Below are 19,524 nucleotides of genomic sequence, written 5' to 3'. Positions count from 1 at the left end.
GAGATGATGAACAAATTCATTGTTGACTATGGAATACCCAATAATGTGAACTTGAAATACTGCGAAGAAGGAGAGTGGTACCTTAAGAGGAGAGAGGGTGAGGTCGTAATTCCAATAGTTGCTTTTGTAGAAGGAGGGATGAGAATCCCTATGAGGCCGGTGACCCTCAATTACCTCAGGCATTTCCGCCTGTCTCCCACTCAGTGTGCAGTGAATGTGTTTAGGATACTAGGGTGTGTAGATACCCTGAATGAGAAAATGGGGCTGAGACTGACTCACCATGATGTGAATTGGTGTTATAACCTTCATCACCTGAGGGGTAAGACGTATTATATGAAGACAAGGGACGATAGGGTTCGTCTTATCCAGTGTCTTCCTGACTCCAATAAGGGGTTGAACCAAGATTTCCTCATAGTGTCGGGAGAATGGCACGACGGCTTTCATTGCCCAACCGTAGAGGGGAAGCCAGGTAGGGCGTCCGAAGTACAAGATAATTTAGGTTTCAGTGCCTTTGCGTTTTATACCTATATACTCAACTTGGTTGACTAATCATAAGAATTTCACTTTTCTTTTCACAGATCCACACGCCTTTGCACGTCACTTCCACCTAGTCAACAAAGCGGATTTGGAGACCGTTCTCAGGTCGGAACTTTTCTTGAACGAATCTGACAACCAAGTCAGAGCTGCTCATAAAATCCTCGGGTGTGACCCAGCTCAAACGTCATTCCCTGTTCCGCAGCACGTAATTAGAGCTCGTGATCCTCGGCTTACACGGATTACCGTGGTGGAGAGCGGTTTCTCTTTTACTGGGGAGTCTTACATACCTGAAGGTATTCCGCTATCAGGTCCCTCTTCATCCCAGCAAGTAACGGTGGCCGAGAAAGGACCGCCTAAGAAAGCAAGGGAGGTGGTTGAATTGAGCTCCTCCGAGGACGAGTATAGTGTATTTGACTTAGCTGATCAGCCCGAGGATCCTCCCGGTGACCTAGGGGATCCTCACTTATCCGAAGCCGATCTTCAGTCTTTAAGAGTTGGTACCCAAGCCGAGATGGGTTTAAAGAGGCAGTCCACCAATCTTCTTGACCTACTCGAAGGTGGTTCCAAGAAAGATGTACCAGGGGAGTTACAATCCCAGCCCCCAGCACCTCAGTCCCAGGTTCCAATCATGCAAACTAGTTCATCATCCACCCCTATAATAGCTGCCCCTTCTACTGAGTCTCCTGATCCGAAAAGGAAAAGACTTTCTAAGGGTAAGGATCCAATGGATGGGAGCAAATCTCATTCTTCGCCCGAGGAGGGTAAGACTCGTAGACCCCCAAAGCAGTTGAAGCTTGGTGATCAAAAGAAAGGCAAGAAGGTCATCCAGCAGCTCCAGGCTCAAGCATGGCTGCCTGCTGCCATGCTCCATGACCAGCCCCTAATGGATAACGCGTCAATACGAGAGTCTCAAGGAGACGAGGGGGCTCTCGTAGCCGAGGCCCTAGAGAAATCTCTTCTTCTTCCCATTGACATGGCTGAGTTGGAGAAAATGAGTGGGGTAGAGGTTGTCTTCGACCTTAAGAAATATCTAGGCATGGTAGGTCCTTTGGCAACCATTCTTTTTACTAGAAATTTTTGTTGCTTAGTATTTTTCTTTCTCTTTATAAAGCTGCTTGTTTTCGCTGGCAGGCTATCCAGGCCCTTTTTAGGTTGGGCGAAGAGGTTGACGACCATAGTCACGCCTTGGCGCAAGAGCGCGATAAGTTCCTAGAAGCGGCTAAAACTCTTAAGAGATCTGAGGCCGACCTGAAAAAGGCGACCGAGGATCTGGCAGAAATGGCGAAGGCCAGGGATACTGCTGTTTCTGACCTAGCCGTGGTCAGGAAGCAAGCTGAGGATCAAACTGTCCACTTGCAAGAGGTTGAAAGTCAATTACAGAAGGCCAAAGAGGACATTTCCTACATGAAGGGAAGTTTGACCAAAGCAATCCACGACAAAGGTGTTGCGAGTATGCCAGGGACGAGGCTGTGAGAGCCAGGGACGAGGCAATTTTTGCAAAAACAGACGCTAAGCGCTCTGTGGACGAGGCAAAAGAAGAGGCTTTCACAGAAGGGGTGGCTAAGACTGAAGCCACCCTTCGGGCTCAAGTTCCTGCTGTGTGCAGGCATTATTGTTCTCAAACTTGGCATGAAGCCCTCAACCAAGCAGGGATTGATGCTTCGTCTGATCTTAGAAGGGAAGACAGGGTGTATTACCCTACTGCCATTCGCGAGATACACCTGCTGCTCCTGAGGAGGAGTCTTCTTTACCATTGGTTGAAAGTCAAGACAAAACGCCGAGGATGCTCCGTTAACTGATCAACCATCCGAGGAGGTCGAGCCCCGGATAGCGTTGGGGAAATCGTAACCGAGGGTCAGGAAAGACCTCAAGACGTGGCCAGTCCTCCGACGGACTTTTAGAGATCTAGCTCTTGAGCTTTGCCCTAGCCTTTTGATTACCCTTGATATTGTTATGTTGTTTTTTTTTTTTTTTAAACAAACAATAGAAACCTTTATTGATAAAAGTATTTCAACCACAACGCAATATACATGAATGAGGTACCAAAACAGTGTGGCCTCTAGAAACCATTTACCAAAAAACAAAAGAAAACACAAAGACTTCGAAGCCCCTACACTCCAAAGAAAAGAAATCAAAGATACACACTCAAACAAAGACCCACTACCCCATTATTCAAACTACAAAATAAAGAGGCCCACTACCCCGTTATACAAACCTATAATAAAACAAACCACAGTAATCTCCATCCAGATTTATACATTGGCTTGAGAAAATACAACCCGCTGATATGTTTCTAGTAGCAGCAATGCCCCTTCTACTATTGTCTTTGGTTGTGATTGGACTTTCTCAAAATAGACTTTGTTTCTTGCATTCCAAAGAACCCATGATAGAGCAGCCCACTGTTCTAGTTCCCTCTTTGTTAGCTTGTCACCCAAATATCGAAAAAGATGAAAAAAATCCTACACTTCATTACTGCACTTCTGTACTCTACTTTCATCATTGCCTACACATTTCTAGCAAAGGGGCATTCCCACAGCAGATGAGAACAAGTTTCCCTCGTTTGTCTACACAATTCACATGTTGGATCAATTTGTATCTTCCTCCGAAAAAGAGTATCTCTTGTAGGGAGAATATTGGAGTAAGCCCGCCACAAAAAAGTTTTAACTTTAGGAGGTACTTTCAAAGCCCAGATCTTATTCCACCATTTTCTATCTTCTTGTGCCTTTGAATGTTCAGCTTTTACCTGCTAGTTTAAACAAAGGGCTACCTGATATGCTAACTTAACAATGAACTCATGCCTCCTATTTTCCTTCCAAATCGGACAATCCCTTGAACAGCTTCGATTAAGTGGTATGGCTAAGATTTCCTTCCTAGTTCTAGGTGCAAAAGTTTCACAAACCTTTAATCTATTCCACTGCCATGTGTTTGTATCAATGAACTCAGACACCTTAGCAGATAGCATTTCTTCTCCCATGAACACTGGTTTATGGGATAACTAGCGTGAAGACGACACCTAAATTTTTGTACCATCCCCCACCCTCCATCGTGTGCCTTCAAGAATGACATCCCTAGCAGTCAACAAACTCCTCCAAACATATAATGGTTGATATCCTAATTCAACCTCCATAAAAGAGCAGGTAGGAAAATACCTTGCCTTATAAACCCGATAAAACAAAGAATACATTGCTAAATTATAGGCATGTATATCTCGGAAACCCATAGCTCCTTTTTTCTTTGGTGTACACAATTTCTTCCAATTTATCTAGTGGATCTTTGTGTCATCCTTAGTTTGTCCCCACCAATATTTGGCCAAGATAGAGTTGATAGAGTCCCCTACTGCCTTTGGAATTTTAAATAGGCTCATAGAGTATGGTGGAATAGCTTGTGCAATTGTCTTGATCAACACCTCTCATCCCACTTTAGAAATAAGCTTTTCCTTCTATCCCATAACTCTCTTATTGATTCGGTCATGCATCTCTTTAAAAGTATCCACTTTTGATTTACCACATGCCATTGGTAGTCCAAGATATTTTTCACAGTTATTCATAACCCTTGCTCCCAATAATTGCTGTATCTCCCTCTTAACTTCTTCATTTGTATTTTTGCTAAAGAACAAAGAAGTTTTTTGTCGATTAATGGCTTGATTAGATGCCTCTTCGTACTAACCTAGGATGTCTAGAAGGTGTTGACATTCTCCAATTGATGCTTCACAAAACAACAAGCTATCATCAGCAAATAGTAAATGAGAAATATGAACTCCTCCCCTACATGATAAAACTCCATGTAAATTTCTATTTTCTGAAGCTTTCCTTATCAGTCCAGATAACCCCTCAGCACAAAGAAGGAATAGATATGGTGACAAATGATCACCTTACTTTATCCCTCGGGTTGGTTGTACAAAACCCTTAGGCTCCCCATTTACCAATATAGAGTAAGATGTTGTACAAACTGTTTGCATTTTCAATTGGACCCACCTTTCATCCAACCCTATTTTAATCATCATTTGCCTAAGAAATTCCCATTCCACCCTATTATAAGCCTTACTAATGTCAATTTTGATTGCCATCTGTCCTTTTTTCCCTTTTCTTTTATTTCTCATCCTGTGTAACACCTCAAAAGCTACAGTAGTATTATCAGTTATTTGCCTACCTGGCACAAAAGCACTTTGGGCATCTGATATCACATTGGCAAAATCACTTTCAACCTGTTTGCTAAAACCTTTGAAACAATTCTAGATATCACATTTTCTAAATTGATTGGACGAAAATCAAACATATATTGTGGTTCATTCTTTTTAGGAATGAGGACAATATGTGTGTAATTCATTTTTCTTAGAAAATGGTCAGAATGTAAAACAAACAAGACAGCATTTGTAACATCCCCACCTACGACATGCCAATATTCTTGAAAGAAAAAGGGAGACATGCCATCCAGGCCAGGTGATTTAGATGGGTGCATCTGAAATAAAGATCTTTTAACCTCTTTTGCTGTGTATGGTTAGATAAGATGGTGATTCATTTCCAGAGTGACCACATGATCCACTGCTTCCAAGACTCTTTCATTATAAGATGGATGTGCCGAAGCAAACAACCCTTGGAAATAATCTTCTGCCACCCTTGCAATATCGTCCTCATCCTCACACCAATTTCCTCTACTATTAAAAATTCCATTGATATGATTCTTCCTTTTTCGTTGACTGGCTCTTTGATGGAAGAATTTGGTATTTATCACCTGCTTGCAGCCAAATGGATCTAGATATTTGCCGCCAATGTAGTTCATCTTGATACAAAATTGTATTGATCTCATCTTTAACTCTTCGAATTTCATGATAGTTGTCGACCACATTTAAAGTGTACAAGTCATGTAGAACCTGATGTTTGGCTTTAAGCTGATGTGATGAAGCACCAAATGTGACCCTACTCCAATCCACTAGTGCCATCTTGCATTGCTTAACTTTTTCAAAAAGAATAAACATTGGGCTGCTTGTTGGTATCACATTGGTCCATGCATGTTGTATTATAGCTTCACAATTAGGGTGGGTTGCCCACTTTTCCTCAAACCATCTAGGTATTCTTCTAGGCCTAACATGATGTTGTTCCACCTGTGTATTCAAAATAAGGGGCACATGATCAGAGTAAAACACAGGAAAATGTGATACTCTACTGTAAGGAAATAGTCTCCTCCATGCCAACGTTGCACAAGCTCTATCAAGCCATTCTTGCACATAATCATCTCCCTCACGACCATTTTCCCATGTAAAAATATTTCCAGTGTAACCCAAATCAATTAGTCCACAATGCAATAAAGTACTTCTAAACTCTTGCATGAGATGCATTGGTTTAGGTAGCCGACCATCCTTTTTCTCAGCAAACAAGATCTCATTGTAGTCTCCTATACATAACCAAGGAGTTGAAGTCCGTGTGCTCAAATGTTTGAGTAAATCCCAAGTTTCATGCCTCAAATGTTCTTTTGGTTTCCCATAAAAGCCAGTAATCCTCCAAGACATATTTTGTTTAGTAAGAATGAGAGCATCAATGTGGTTCTAATTGTAAGTTTGGATATTCAAATCAACTTCTTCTTTCCATAACATTGCCAAGCCACCCTTCCTACCCAAACAAGGAACAGCCAACATAACATCAAAATGTAACTCATTTTGAATCCATTTCATTTCATCAACAGTTCATTTTATCTTCATCAGAAACAAAACTTTAGGAGCTTTTTCTCTCTCTAAGTAAGAGAGGACCTCCACTGCCCGTGGGTTCCTAAGCCCACGACAGTTCCAACTTATGATAATCATTGCTCTCAGCGAGGCTGGGTATTAGCCTCCGCGGTTGTAAATAGATTGGTGTTGACATCCTGTGTTTTTGTTCTCTTGTTTTTCTCCATCTCCACTTTTACCCCAGTTTTATGTTGAACTGGGTATTCCCTTTTCTTTCCCAAAGTTCTCGAAATGCCCCCTATTTTTTTTGTAACAAAATCAACTTTTCGGTCAACTCTTTTCCACATTGCTATTTTATAGTTGCTCCCACATACGTGTTTCCTATGAAAATACTCAGTTGCTTGTGTCACATTATCAACTGCCTTTGAGTTTGAGTTTTGAGTGGAGTCAAGAATAGGCACATTGAATAAATTATCTCTAATAAATCTGGGATGAAGCACAATCGCAGTATTCACAGTATTTTCCTTGATCACCAATGCCTCTGCCTTATCAGAAATTTGCACTTCCTTTTTATTAGGGAAGAGAATTGCTATTCCTATTAACTTGCTCCTTCTCAACATGATCCGTTGAGATGTCCATCGCAAGGCCATGATTTTTGGGATTGCTAAGGTTGATTCCCGAAACATGTGTTGGTTCAGTAACTACTTCTAGTGTAACCATTGAAGCGGTTTTTGCCTTTGTCACTGCTTCCATAGGTTTGTCTTGCTTCCTCTTTCGCTAACCTTCCTCTACTCGTCGATACCTAGCCTTCAACCATTCCCTATATTGGAAAGCCTGTGTTTCCTCATGTCTCGGTTTATCGCAAGACTTAACTTCATGCCCGATCAATCCACCCATACTTGAAACAGAAACTAACCAGCCTTTCATATTTGAACGCCACCCATACTATATCTCCTTCGGGGCTCTTAATCTGAACAGAAGTGCCAATGGTGCAATTGTCACTTTTGTTTTTGTGTAGAAGTGATGTGATCAGGAGTTCTGATCAACGCTTCTATTTGTATGAAAGTGCCGAGAGAGAAAGATACGGAATTATGTCTATTATTCTAAGGATAAAAATGATCACCTACACCAAAATCTTGCCATTTATCCTTGAGAGAGGGATGAGCTACAATATTTTTTATGAATTTTTATTTTTATAATTGTTATGTGTATATGTATGAAAAGTTTATTTATTTAAAAATTATTACACCTGCCAAAAAATAAGGATTAAAAATTTATAACTATATTAGAGAGAAATAGTTAATCTTCATCCTCAATGGTAGTTATTCTCAGGAATAATTATTCCTTATAATAGTATTCTCTTTTTTCTCATTTTTTTTAGGCATGTTGTTTTGATGAAAATTGCAATACTGCATATAAATGATTACAATCCAAACATACTCTCATAGTCATCTCATGATCTGCCACCTGGGCTGGGAAGCACCCAGATCCGATCTTCAAAGATCTCTCAGTAAATCCCTTTCCAAAGTCTTCAAGAAATTCCTCTCCTAGTCCTAGAAATCTCAAAAAAAATGCAACAAAGACCAATTGACAACCCGTTTTCGTTTTCAGGTCCAAACCCATTATTATCCCGACGCTCCTCAAGAACCTTCCATCATCATGTCTTCAATCTTCATCTTCACCCCAACTGCTCTTCTTCTTCTCATCATTGCCAAGAACGGTACAGTGATCGTCTGCGCTGTGAGTCACCCTTGCCTTTTCTTAACAACTAGTTGATTAGCATTGCCAGGCAAAAGCATGAGGACAAAGTACTTGTCATTGCCGAGAACTATGCCACGCTTTTTAAGGTTAATCAGCATTGGCCTGGCCACGCCGTGCTCGTCCTGCCTACCCCTGATTCTCAAATTGCCCATAAGTCTGGTTCTCAGGTATGTATTTTATTTTTTAACATCTGGGTTTCATTTATATTTTATTTTTGCCCAAACTGTACGTACGTTCCTAAACTTTAACAAACTTAAAGTGATCCATTTTAGCTCCTTACAAACTTATATTGGTTGATTTTAGTTTTAAACATCATAGACTAAAATCACTAATGGGCTAAATTTTCAGGAACAATAATGTATTTAAGCATTTATTATTTTATATGTGAGTTCAAATGCTGTGTTTTTAAGTTGGCATTCTAAAGTCATTGTAAATTGGAATTGCAAGTTGTGCTAAACTGCTTATATATTGTTGCAAGTTGTGCTACATGTGTAGTTATGTAATATGTGTATTGATCCTAACCTAAGTTATTTTATAGTTTAGTTTGCAACTTAAGCCCATGAGCGATTTAGTTTTTTTAATGTGATTGCTTTATTTAGTTTTTTAAAAATTACCATGTCATCACTCTGTTAGACACATTGGACAAAAACTAATTAATTTAAGTTTTTTAGAGATTAAAATTGATCACCTTAAGCTTTTTAGGGATTAAAAGCAATCACTTTAAGTTTGTTAGGGATTAACAATGATCACACTTTGAACTTCAAGGATTATATCGCTCATCAGTTAAAAGTTTAGGGACTAACAATGTATTTTGGCTTTAAATTTTCTTATTTTATGTGTGAGTTTAAAGGTGGTATTTTTATGTTAAAAGTTGTCAATCTGAAGTCTTTGTGATTGTAAGCAGCATTTGTTGTGCTTAACTGTTTATACATATCTTTTTTGTTAGTTCTTCTAGAACTTAGGCTTTTGTGCTACATTTGTAGTTATGTAACGTGTATTGATCCTAACCGCTTTCTGTGAAAATTGAATTGATTTGTTGAATTGAAAACTACTTTTCTTGCTACGACCAAGTTGTTATGCCAATGTCATTGCCTAAATCATGAAAAAAAAAAACAAAAACAAAAACAAACATACAAACAAACCACATATAAATCCTTTTTATCACATCAATCATGTTGTATTTTTTGTTTGCGTCAGTGCAACAAGGAGTTTGGAATTTAGACGTTTGCTTTACTAATTTGTTGTCCTTTTGATGTTCCTTGGTAGTATAAACTACAGTGTCATTTCGCTTGAATATTTCCTTGTTTTCCTGCCAGTTAGTATACAATGCTTGGAAATGTTTATCTCCATTTTTTTTGTTGACTTCATTGCAATTTGGAAGCAATCCTAATCAGTTTCATATGTACAGGGATTCTTCAATTTTACATCCCGAAGGCCACGTCACTTACTCCATATTTTGGAGAAGCATCATGGCAGCTAAGGAAACTATTGAGAAGGGGTTAAGGTGGATTGTTGGAAATGGTAGGAAAGTGGACATATGGCGAGATAGATGGCTTCCAACTCCAGACTCATTTAAGGTTATCAGCCCCCAAAGGCAGAATTGGAATCTGGAAAAGGTTGCCCAACTTATAGACAGTGAGACTGGAACATGGAAGGCAGGTCTGGTAAAAGAGACTTTCATCCCCCACGAAGCTGATGCCATTCTTAGTATTCCAATAAGCCCCAGACTTCAGGAGGACTCCTTAATTTGGGCTTGGTCAAAAAATGGATTATTCACTGTTAGGAGTGCTTATGGGGTGACTCTCAAGTTGCTTAAGGAGACCAGCACGACAAGGGAACGAGGAGATTGTTCAGATAAATCAAAAGCAACCCAGTTCTGGAAGTCCATTTGGAAGCTCAACTGCCCAAGCAAAATAAAGCACTTCCTTTGGAGGGCGTGCAAAAACATCCTTCCAACAAACTTTCGCCTGGCACCGAGGAAAGTGATCGCAGATGGTGGCTGTGGTTTTTGTGGAGAATGTGAATCTTCAGGCCACATATTATGGGATTGTAAAGTCGCCTTGGATGTTTGGAAGGAAGTAGGTCTCTGTTTCCCTGATTTGGATCATCCAACTAAGGAGTTCATTGATGTGGTGTGGACACTCAAGGAAAGGAAGAGGGTCACGAACTGGGAGTTGTTTGCCACCACGGCATGGCATATATGGAACAATTTTTAAAAACGTATCATGCTATACACAGTATCTTTAAATTGATAAAACAATGCCAGAAAGAATTAACAAATAATCTTGTGTTTACATGCTGTACCTGTCAAATCAAGAACCCAAAGAATCACAATCCCTTTGAATTTAGATCAAACTCAAGCACTGTCAAATAATCAATGGATGGTATGTCAACAAGATCTTCAAAATAACAAAAGAATGTGATAATTAGCCCAAAATAAGAAGGCTGGAAACCAATTAAGGAGAAAAGAATGGAGGACAAAAACAACAATTGTGTCATGGAATAAAAACAAAAAACAAACAAAAAGAAACCTAATTCCAAGACGCATGTCAAAATTTCAGTAATTCCTTTTTTCCCTTAAATTTGTCATGCTAGATACTCCAATCTTGTAACAAGGACGACTTATCAGCCTCTCTCTCTGCTGGTACTCTTCATAGAAGACAATCACAGGGCACTGTCACAATCAATCCTCCCTGAGACACAGTTTTTGTATTGATATTGGCCTGTAACATGCAAATAATTTTTTCTTGCCTTGTTATGAATCCTTTAAGCCAACCCCAAAAATTTGTGACTAAGGCTTTGTTGTTGTTATTGTTATGAATCCTTTAATATTGAGGAAGTTTAATGACAATGAGTAGATACTAGGAAAGCCTAGGGCGGAATGCTTTGAGGATGAAATGAAATGAGAATTTGAGGATTCTTCTTTTGCTTCATAAAATGAGAAATGGAAAATGCATTCTCAATAAAGTGCATTCCTTGGAACCCAAAATTGCATACCAAAAGAGGCTTCTTTTTTTTCCTTTTTTTTTTTTTTTTTTTTTTTTTGCTTAGAGAGCTGTGAAATGTATCCTCTCTAGAGATGCCAAACACGGCCTGAGTTGTACAGAATATGTTCTAGGTGGATTTTCATGTGTTTCAGAGCTATTCCTTATGAAGGTCTTCCTTCAACTCTCCTGTAAGATATACTTCAATAGTATGACAACAAATCTATGCAGCCTAAAGTGAGAACTAGTGGATTTTTGAGCTTCTGAAATCTCTAACATTGTCTTCACAATTTGTATTGGTTGGAATCTTGAGATATTTAGATGTTGAAGTTTTTTGTGCAGGTGGATCTCAACTTGCTTCCCCAAGCTGCATTCCCAACAGGAGGATTATACTTCAAGAACAAGACATGGGTGCAAGAGACCAAGGGAATGCATGTTATAATCCATAATAATTATATCACAGGTTTTGAGAAAAAGATAAAGCGCTTCCATGACTTTAGCCTTTGGTTGGTCGATGATCACGCCCTTGAGTCCCCTCTAGGCAGATTATGATAAACCAAAAGACCATATAGCTCCCTGTAGGACCAAGCAGACTTGTTGGAGACTGTTGGAAATGCTTCCAGCCTACTTGGACTTCTTGCAAAATGACTACTCTTAAGAAGTCTGTGAAGAACATGTGTCATTGCAGCTAAACATTATTGTGCACTGATGGATTCTTCAAGAATTGAAAAAGAATATCAGGCATTTTACGGGGCAGATATTTCCAATTCTTTGGTGAGGTCCAGTTAGCATAAAGGAGATGTCAACCAGTGGTAACAGTTGGGATAACGCCTTATTGCCCATCATTCTCTTTTTCAACAAAGTTTATTTTTTCTGTTGAAGTTCAATTTTGTTGACAAGTTTTCCTCAATATTTCTATTCTTTTTGTGTAATGCTAACCAAANAGGAGTGCTTATGGGGTGACTCTCAAGTTGCTTAAGGAGACCAGCACGACAAGGGAACGAGGAGATTGTTCAGATAAATCAAAAGCAACCCAGTTCTGGAAGTCCATTTGGAAGCTCAACTGCCCAAGCAAAATAAAGCACTTCCTTTGGAGGGCGTGCAAAAACATCCTTCCAACAAACTTTCGCCTGGCACCGAGGAAAGTGATCGCAGATGGTGGCTGTGGTTTTTGTGGAGAATGTGAATCTTCAGGCCACATATTATGGGATTGTAAAGTCGCCTTGGATGTTTGGAAGGAAGTAGGTCTCTGTTTCCCTGATTTGGATCATCCAACTAAGGAGTTCATTGATGTGGTGTGGACACTCAAGGAAAGGAAGAGGGTCACGAACTGGGAGTTGTTTGCCACCACGGCATGGCATATATGGAACAACAGGAATGCCTTTAAACATGAGGACCGTTGCAAAGAAGCAAAAAGTATAGCAAAAGAGGCTTGAGAGTACATGGAGGAAGCGCGGTAAACACCATCACCTCCCATCTGTGGCCTTGCCCCTGTTAGAAACCAGTGGAGACCACCTAGACATGGGCGGTATAAAGTTAATGTGGACAGGGCGGTGTTTGCGAGTATTGGTTGCTGCGGAGTTGGGGTAGTCATCAGAAATGGGAGGGTCAGATTATGGGAGCAATGAGTAAGAAAATTTCCCTCCCCCTGGGAGCCCTGGAAGTGGAAGTGAAGGCAATGGAAGAGGGGATTTTGTTGGCTAGGGATCTTGGTCTAATGGACATCGTCTTAGAAAGTGATGCGCAGGCAGTGGTGATGGCATTTGCAGGGTCTGACCTGGGTCCAAGCTCGATCCAGATGGTTCTGGAGGGAGCAAAACTCTGGCTGGGTTCCTTAAACTCCTGGAATGCAACCCATGTTCGCAGACAGAGCAATATGGCAGCTCACCTTCTTGCTAGGGAAGCTATTAATGTTAATGACTGTGTAATTTGAGTGGAAGATACCCCTGTAATAGCGAACCAAATTCATATGGATGTAATCTCTTTGGACAACTGTCCTAAGTAATGAAATTTAGTCTTGGTTTCACTATCAAAAAAAAAAACCTACTCCATATTTTGGAACTTGGATATAGTGTAATGTACAATGATGTTGATATGGTCTGTGCTTCTTGCCTTTGCTGTGTGCCATTTATGGAAAATAGTGCCTAGTGTTGCATATAAGCTACCAAGAACATTATATTCTATACAAACTCGATTTGTAACAAATCTAAATATGCTGGTTGTTTGTTTCCTCATAACCATTTATATTTGTCTATCATTTGATGGCCGTAAATTGGGAAATAGAGGGACAAATCATGATCTTCTCAGTTACTAGTTGAAATGTTTTTTCAATTTTATTTATTCTGTTTTTGTCTTGCAACATAAGAACATCACATCAGTGAACACACCCAAGTTCCATTCTACTGGAGCCTGCCTCAGAATGTTGATTTCTTTAGATGTTTTGGATGCCTTCCAATTCCAACTGAACTGCTGCTTGTGTATCCTCTCTAGAGATGCCAAACACGGCCTGAGTTGTACAGAATATGTTCTAGGTGGATTTTCATGTGTTTCAGAGCTATTCCTTATGAAGGTCTTCCTTCAACTCTCCTGTAAGATATACTTCAATAGTATGACAACAAATCTATGCAGCCTAAAGTGAGAACTAGTGGATTTTTGAGCTTCTGAAATCTCTAACATTGTCTTCACAATTTGTATTGGTTGGAATCTTGAGATATTTAGATGTTGAAGTTTTTTGTGCAGGTGGATCTCTACCTGCTTCCCCAAGCTGCATTCCCAACAGGAGGATTATACTTCAAGAACAAGACATGGGTGCAAGAGACCAAGGGAATGCATGTTATAATCCATAATAATTATATCACAGGTTTGAGAAAAAGATAAAGCGCTTCCATGACTTTAGCCTTTGGTTGGTCGATGATCACGCCCTTGAGTCCCCTCTAGGCAGATTATGATAAACCAAAAGACCATATAGCTCCCTGTAGGACCAAGCAGACTTGTTGGAGACTGTTGGAAATGCTTCCAGCCTACTTGGACTTCTCGCAAAATGACTACTCTTAAGAAGTCTGTGAAGAACATGTGTCATTGCAGCTAAACATTATTGTGCACTGATGGATTCTTCAAGAATTGAAAAAGAATATCAGGCATTTTACGGGGCAGATATTTCCAATTCTTTGGTGAGGTCCAGTTAGCATAAAGGAGATGTCAACCAGTGGTAACAGTTGGGATAACGCCTTATTGCCCATCATTCTCTTTTTCAACGAAGTTTATTTTTTCTGTTGAAGTTCAATTTTGTTGACAAGTTTTCCTCAATATTTCTATTCTTTTTGTGTAATGCTAACCAAATAAATAATTACTCGAGCTAGGATACCTGTTCATAATAATAAGTAGATCAGAAATCTGGCCTTTCTTGTACAACAAGGTATTAAATATTCACGGTATATTATATTAGAATATAATATTAAAATTGTGGACCGTCAAAGCACCAGCCTATAGTAGTCTAGTAGAAGAAAAGTGTTATGACATAATCAATGATCAAACAAAGAGTTAATGAATATAACTCATAATGACATAATCAATGATGAAACAAAGGATAACTCTGACCAAAATGCTTGGTGTAAGTAGTTTTATTTTTTTTATGTTTAGAAGATGCCACTTTGACACAGCACAACACTAAATTTTTTTGAAGTTAGTCTTAGTAGGTAAATGAGGTTCCTATCAAAACATAATGGATAATTAATTAATTTGTGATGACCTACAATCAATCCAAAATGATAAGGTTTATTATTTGTGTCATGATGGGATAACCCATTTGAAATTGAACCTATTTAGTCTGTATAAATGAAAGTAATTTTTTATTCAATATAGATTTGAATTTTAAATATAAAATTGAGTAATTATAATAAAGTTGATGTTATACTGATGTTTTTATGAAATGGAATTTATAAAAATAAATAAAAATTATTTGTTACTATTACTGCTCACAAAATATTTTAAACAAAAAATCTTAGTCATGTTATTATTTGATCATATTTAGAAAGAATATTGATTATCATACACTTGATTATCACAAAATAGTGTGTGCAGAGTGTGCAATAGAGAGTGTGTAACAAGATTTTCCCTTTATTAAATAGGTTGAAATGAGTTATATTTGTGTCAACTTAATCTGTTTATCAAACAAATTAAAACGAATTGTGTTGAATATATGCATTTTTATATGGGTCATATCGTGTCAACCTATTTAATAATTATGTTTTTTTTTTTTGGAGAAAAATATGATTATTAAACAAATCATATTCATGTCAACTTATGTAGTCATATATCCCTAACTCAACACAAACAAAACCTGCCAACACAAATTGTTATCCATCAGTGCAATGACGGGATTTTTATTGGATTGATAGCCCAATAGTAACTCACTAACTCTATACACCTACTTTGAACGATGACGTCCAGGGATTCAAATCTTCATAACCTAATTATCAAATTATTCCAAAAAAAATATTTATATATACACACTTTTTCTGGGACAAAACTTAAATATGATACCTTAAATTTCCAATCAAATTCAAATAAATGATTTCCTTCTAAAAAAAATTCAAATATATTATTTAATTGAATTTAATCCACTTTGGAAAAAATAATATTATTTGTATTATATGGGTCCACACAATCATACGTTTGAATTTGTTTGGAAAAGCTAATGTACTGCAAGTCAGCAACTTTGGTAAGACTTTCCTTTCCTAGGTTTTTCTATCAAAGAAAAATGAAAACATAGAACTGTACGTCTGAACATGTCGTTAGAATTCTCTAATTGCCGTCACTGATGACGTTTTGAGCTCTGTTTCAAAAAGTCCAACGTTACTTGTAATTATATGCATAGCCATCTCACACTCACAGCAGCTAGTTCCCAGTGGTCTTTACCTCTACTCAATCTGTTAATATATATATATTTCTGAAACTTTATTGAGAAATGGAAAAGAAAATCATCACAGAAACAGATTCAGACTTTGAAAATCTTGCACAGAAAAACACACAATTTGAAAGATGGCTGAAGGGAACGAATTCCAAATTCCAAGGGTGAAACTGGGCAATCAAGGACTTGAGGTAAAACCCAATGCCATTCCTTGAATACCTTTTCATTTTATTTTTTTTTTTGAAAGAAACCTCCACTTTGCAATGCAAGTTACAGACTTGTTTGAATAAAGGAAAGATTAGAAGAAAATTGAGACCGATTTTGGGAGTCGCCAAGTAACCTTTTGTGGGATCAGAAGCTTTAAGCTGCAATTATATGAAATTATCCTATTGCACATGTACAGTATATTTTGTAAGAATATCATGGGGACAAGTTTAGTATGTTAGTTAGAGACAAGGAACAGTGCATCATAAATTTGAAACAATTTGTATGAAGCTATTTAGTTAGTCACATGCTAGATTGAGAATGAGTTTGTAGAGAAGTGCTAAATTTTACCAATCTTAAGATGTGGCTGCAATTATTATGTCTTCCGTATTCATTTTGCACTCTTCAACAAGAACTTCCAACTGCAGCAGGAATTGTGTCACTGCTAAGAAACACAATTCTTAAATCAAAGCATAAGCAGTTAATGGCAGCGGTTCTGTAGGTTATTTTTTTAATTGGTTCAACCTCAAAAAAGAGGAATGATTTAATAATGGGCAATCTATAAGCATTGGCATAGTGAGAAACTATTCTTGGCAGCAAGTTTAAATGGGAATGCTAAAACAAGAGTTTTTGGATACTTATAATTGAAATGTGTTTTGATGTTATGATGCCCTTGAAACTCTGTTTTATGACACCAATGCACCCATCTGTATACCGGAAAACCAAGCTCAACATGATGAACTGAACAGATTAAGGTGATTCTCAAACTGTTAAGGTAAAGTTTAAATCCAAAGAGATTTGTTTAATCTTCTGAAGACAGCAGTGTGACAGTCTGACAGATGCTGTCTGTTAAACGTAAAGAGTAGTTAGAATTCTCTTGCCTAGTATAATTGATACAAATACACCAATTTGATTTTGTGGATAGGATAGGGGGAAGTTGAGTTTTAATGTCATTTTAATATTTTTGTATTGGGTAATCATCTACACTATATAATAGAGACTACAAGAAGATTAAGGAATCAACAAAATCCTCCTTCATCATTTCTATTTTCAGAAATTAATGTTTTTTATGTATTAAAGTCCTCCAAATCTTGTGTGCTTCATATCTTGTCATATGGGAGGCTTCAGAGGAATTAAAAATGATAGAAATGATGGAGACTTCAGATCATATGTATTCCTGTTCCTTTCTTCTACAAAGACTCACGACGTAAGGTTGAACCTGCATAGATAACCTATAACCATGAAAATTTAGTAATGCATTTAACTAAAACTATAAATTCTTCAAATTGTTGTCAAACTAGCAGTTGATCTTTCCCACCGTTCAAGATGCACAGGTTCTAAAGGTTTTAAGGAATAGTTTCCTCTACTAAAATAATTCGTTGTGCTTTACTTTCATTCTACAACATATTTGTCAATTTTTTGTTTATTTCTTTGAATTCTTGACTCTTTTTCTCAGGTCTCAAAGTTGGGGTTTGGATGTATGACCCTGACTGGAGCCTACAATTCTCCTCTCTCCGAGGAAGATGGAATCGCAGTAATAAAGCATGCTTTCAGTAAGGGGATCACTTTCTTCGATTCAGCTGACATTTATGGACCCCATACTAATGAAATTCTGCTTGGGAAGGTAATAAACACCAATTTTAATTCTACTATCTCAAGAAGTTAAATGTTTTAGTTCCTATCTAGTAGTAAATCTAAAAATGGTCACTGATGTAGAAATATCTTTGTGATACTATTTTCTATATCATCTGCTAGAGCATTGATTACTAATTGAGGACCAGGTTAAAACTCTGTGATATTATCTGAAAGAAGTTTATATCTTTCAGGCCTTGAAGCAGTTGCCAAGAGAAAAAATTCAAATAGCCACCAAATTTGGCATCCAAACACTGAAATTTCCTAATGTAAAAGTGAATGGTAGCCCTGAGTATGTTCGCTCAAGCTGTGAGGCTAGCTTGAAGCGTCTTGATGTGGAATACATTGATCTGTATTATCAGCATCGAGTAGACACAAAAGTGCCCATTGAAGAAACTGTAAGTGATTCTCATGCCCTTTCAATCACAAGCCTGTAATGGTTGGCCTTTTTGAATTATTTCTTGTTTGTAATTTGAAATTGTCAATTTCTCTGCAAATTTATTATTTCATTGTAGTGATGGTGGGATTTTGGTGGCAAATTTAATTAGATACATCTTATTTGAATGTAGGTTGGTGAACTTAAGAAACTGGTAGAAGAGGGAAAAATCAAGTATATTGGTCTATCTGAACCCAGCCCAGATACAATAAGGAGAGCACATGCTGTGCATCCCATCACAGCTTTACAAATGGAGTGGTCTCTCTGGACTCGTGATATTGAAGATGAAATAATTCCACTTTGCAGGTTTGTTCTGTTCATGGATGATGTTTTATAATTGACTGATCAGATTGCATCTATCCTAAAAATCTCTCCCTTTTTTTCCTATTCTTTCTTGGGTTTCCAATACTATTATCTCTTTTGAATGACTGCTACAATAAGGAAAATTTTATCTTATCCTGAAGCATGAGAATGCTCTCTTTAGTCTTGATACTTTGTGCATGTAGGGAGCTTGGCATTGGGCTAGTTCCATACAGTCCTCTTGGTCGTGGTTTTTTCGCTGGCAAAGGAGTTGTGGAAAGTTTGGCTGCAAATAGCTTTTTGGTACCAATTTCACCAATACTTTGTGTCATTTATTTGTTAGGCTTTTAAATAGCCTAAATGATTTTTCAGGAAAAAATGATATTTTTCTTCGAACAATGCATTCTTCAGGTTCATTGAATGAAAAATTCCTACAAGGGCACACGCTATATTAGTCCTTGAAGTTTACAAGTTCCAATTTCATCTGTAATATTTGAAAGTTTGCGACCAAATCCCTGAAATTTTGAAAATTTGCAATTAAACTTTTTCATCGACCTCACTAATACCATAGATGACATTTCTTTTTTTTTGATAAGTAAGAAGATGTATATTCAAAGAGCTACCTCATGAAAAACAAAAGGTAGAGCAAGGATTACAGAGAAGGAAACAAACAACAAGAAAAGACAACAAAACAAACAAAAGCCAACATAAGAACTAAGTACTGAGCAGAGAATTAAGGAACAAAGGGAGAGAGTCACTAGAGGTGATTCCCCAAGCCCTAGACCAATCAAAAAGAGAACCACTAAAGAAAGCGAGCAACTGATTATTGGATTTGTCCGTATCCTCAAAAGTTCTCCAATTCCGCTCCCTCCAGATACACCACATAAGGCACAAAGGAGCTAAATTCCAAATGCTAGAAGAATGCTTTCCAAACCAATTCCACCAACCAAAAAGCGTATCTGCAACCGATCTTGGCAAAACCCATGAGATCCCAAAGGTTCTAAAAACCAAGCTCCACAGCAGATAAGCTTTTTCACAATGAAGAAGTAGATGATTCACTGTCTCCCCATTACTACGACACATAATGCACCGGTCAACAAAA

At 38.0% G+C, this 19,524-nt stretch overlaps 2 protein-coding genes across 2 annotated transcripts in view; both read left to right on the top strand.

Annotated features, from left to right (window-relative positions):
• Nucleotides 1-3: 3 nt before the first annotated feature.
• LOC136061679 (uncharacterized) lies at nt 4-2,010 on the top strand. Its single transcript, XM_065759756.1, has 3 exons — nt 4-205; nt 579-1,576; nt 1,669-2,010. The coding sequence occupies exons 1-3, from the start codon at nt 4-6 to the stop codon at nt 2,008-2,010; spliced, it is 1,542 nt and encodes a 513-aa protein (XP_065615828.1).
• Nucleotides 2,011-15,888: 13,878 nt separating this feature from the next.
• Nucleotides 15,889-19,524, top strand: part of LOC112025604 (probable aldo-keto reductase 1) — a 10,325-nt gene continuing 6,689 nt past the window's right edge. Inside the window, exons 1-5 of the mRNA XM_065759717.1 lie at nt 15,889-16,041; nt 17,511-17,678; nt 17,881-18,084; nt 18,256-18,428; nt 18,629-18,725. Of these exons, the coding sequence (XP_065615789.1) occupies nt 15,982-16,041; nt 17,511-17,678; nt 17,881-18,084; nt 18,256-18,428; nt 18,629-18,725 (702 nt within the window). The 5' untranslated portion in view covers nt 15,889-15,981. The remainder of the gene's footprint in view (nt 16,042-17,510; nt 17,679-17,880; nt 18,085-18,255; nt 18,429-18,628; nt 18,726-19,524) is intronic.

Source organism: Quercus suber, unplaced genomic scaffold (assembly GCF_002906115.3).
Source record: "Quercus suber isolate HL8 unplaced genomic scaffold, Cork oak 2.0 scaffold_340, whole genome shotgun sequence".
In the NCBI taxonomy this organism is placed as follows: domain Eukaryota; kingdom Viridiplantae; phylum Streptophyta; class Magnoliopsida; order Fagales; family Fagaceae; genus Quercus; species Quercus suber.
Note: the sequence above shows the minus strand (reverse complement) of the source record. Positions and strands in the feature narration are given on the sequence as shown.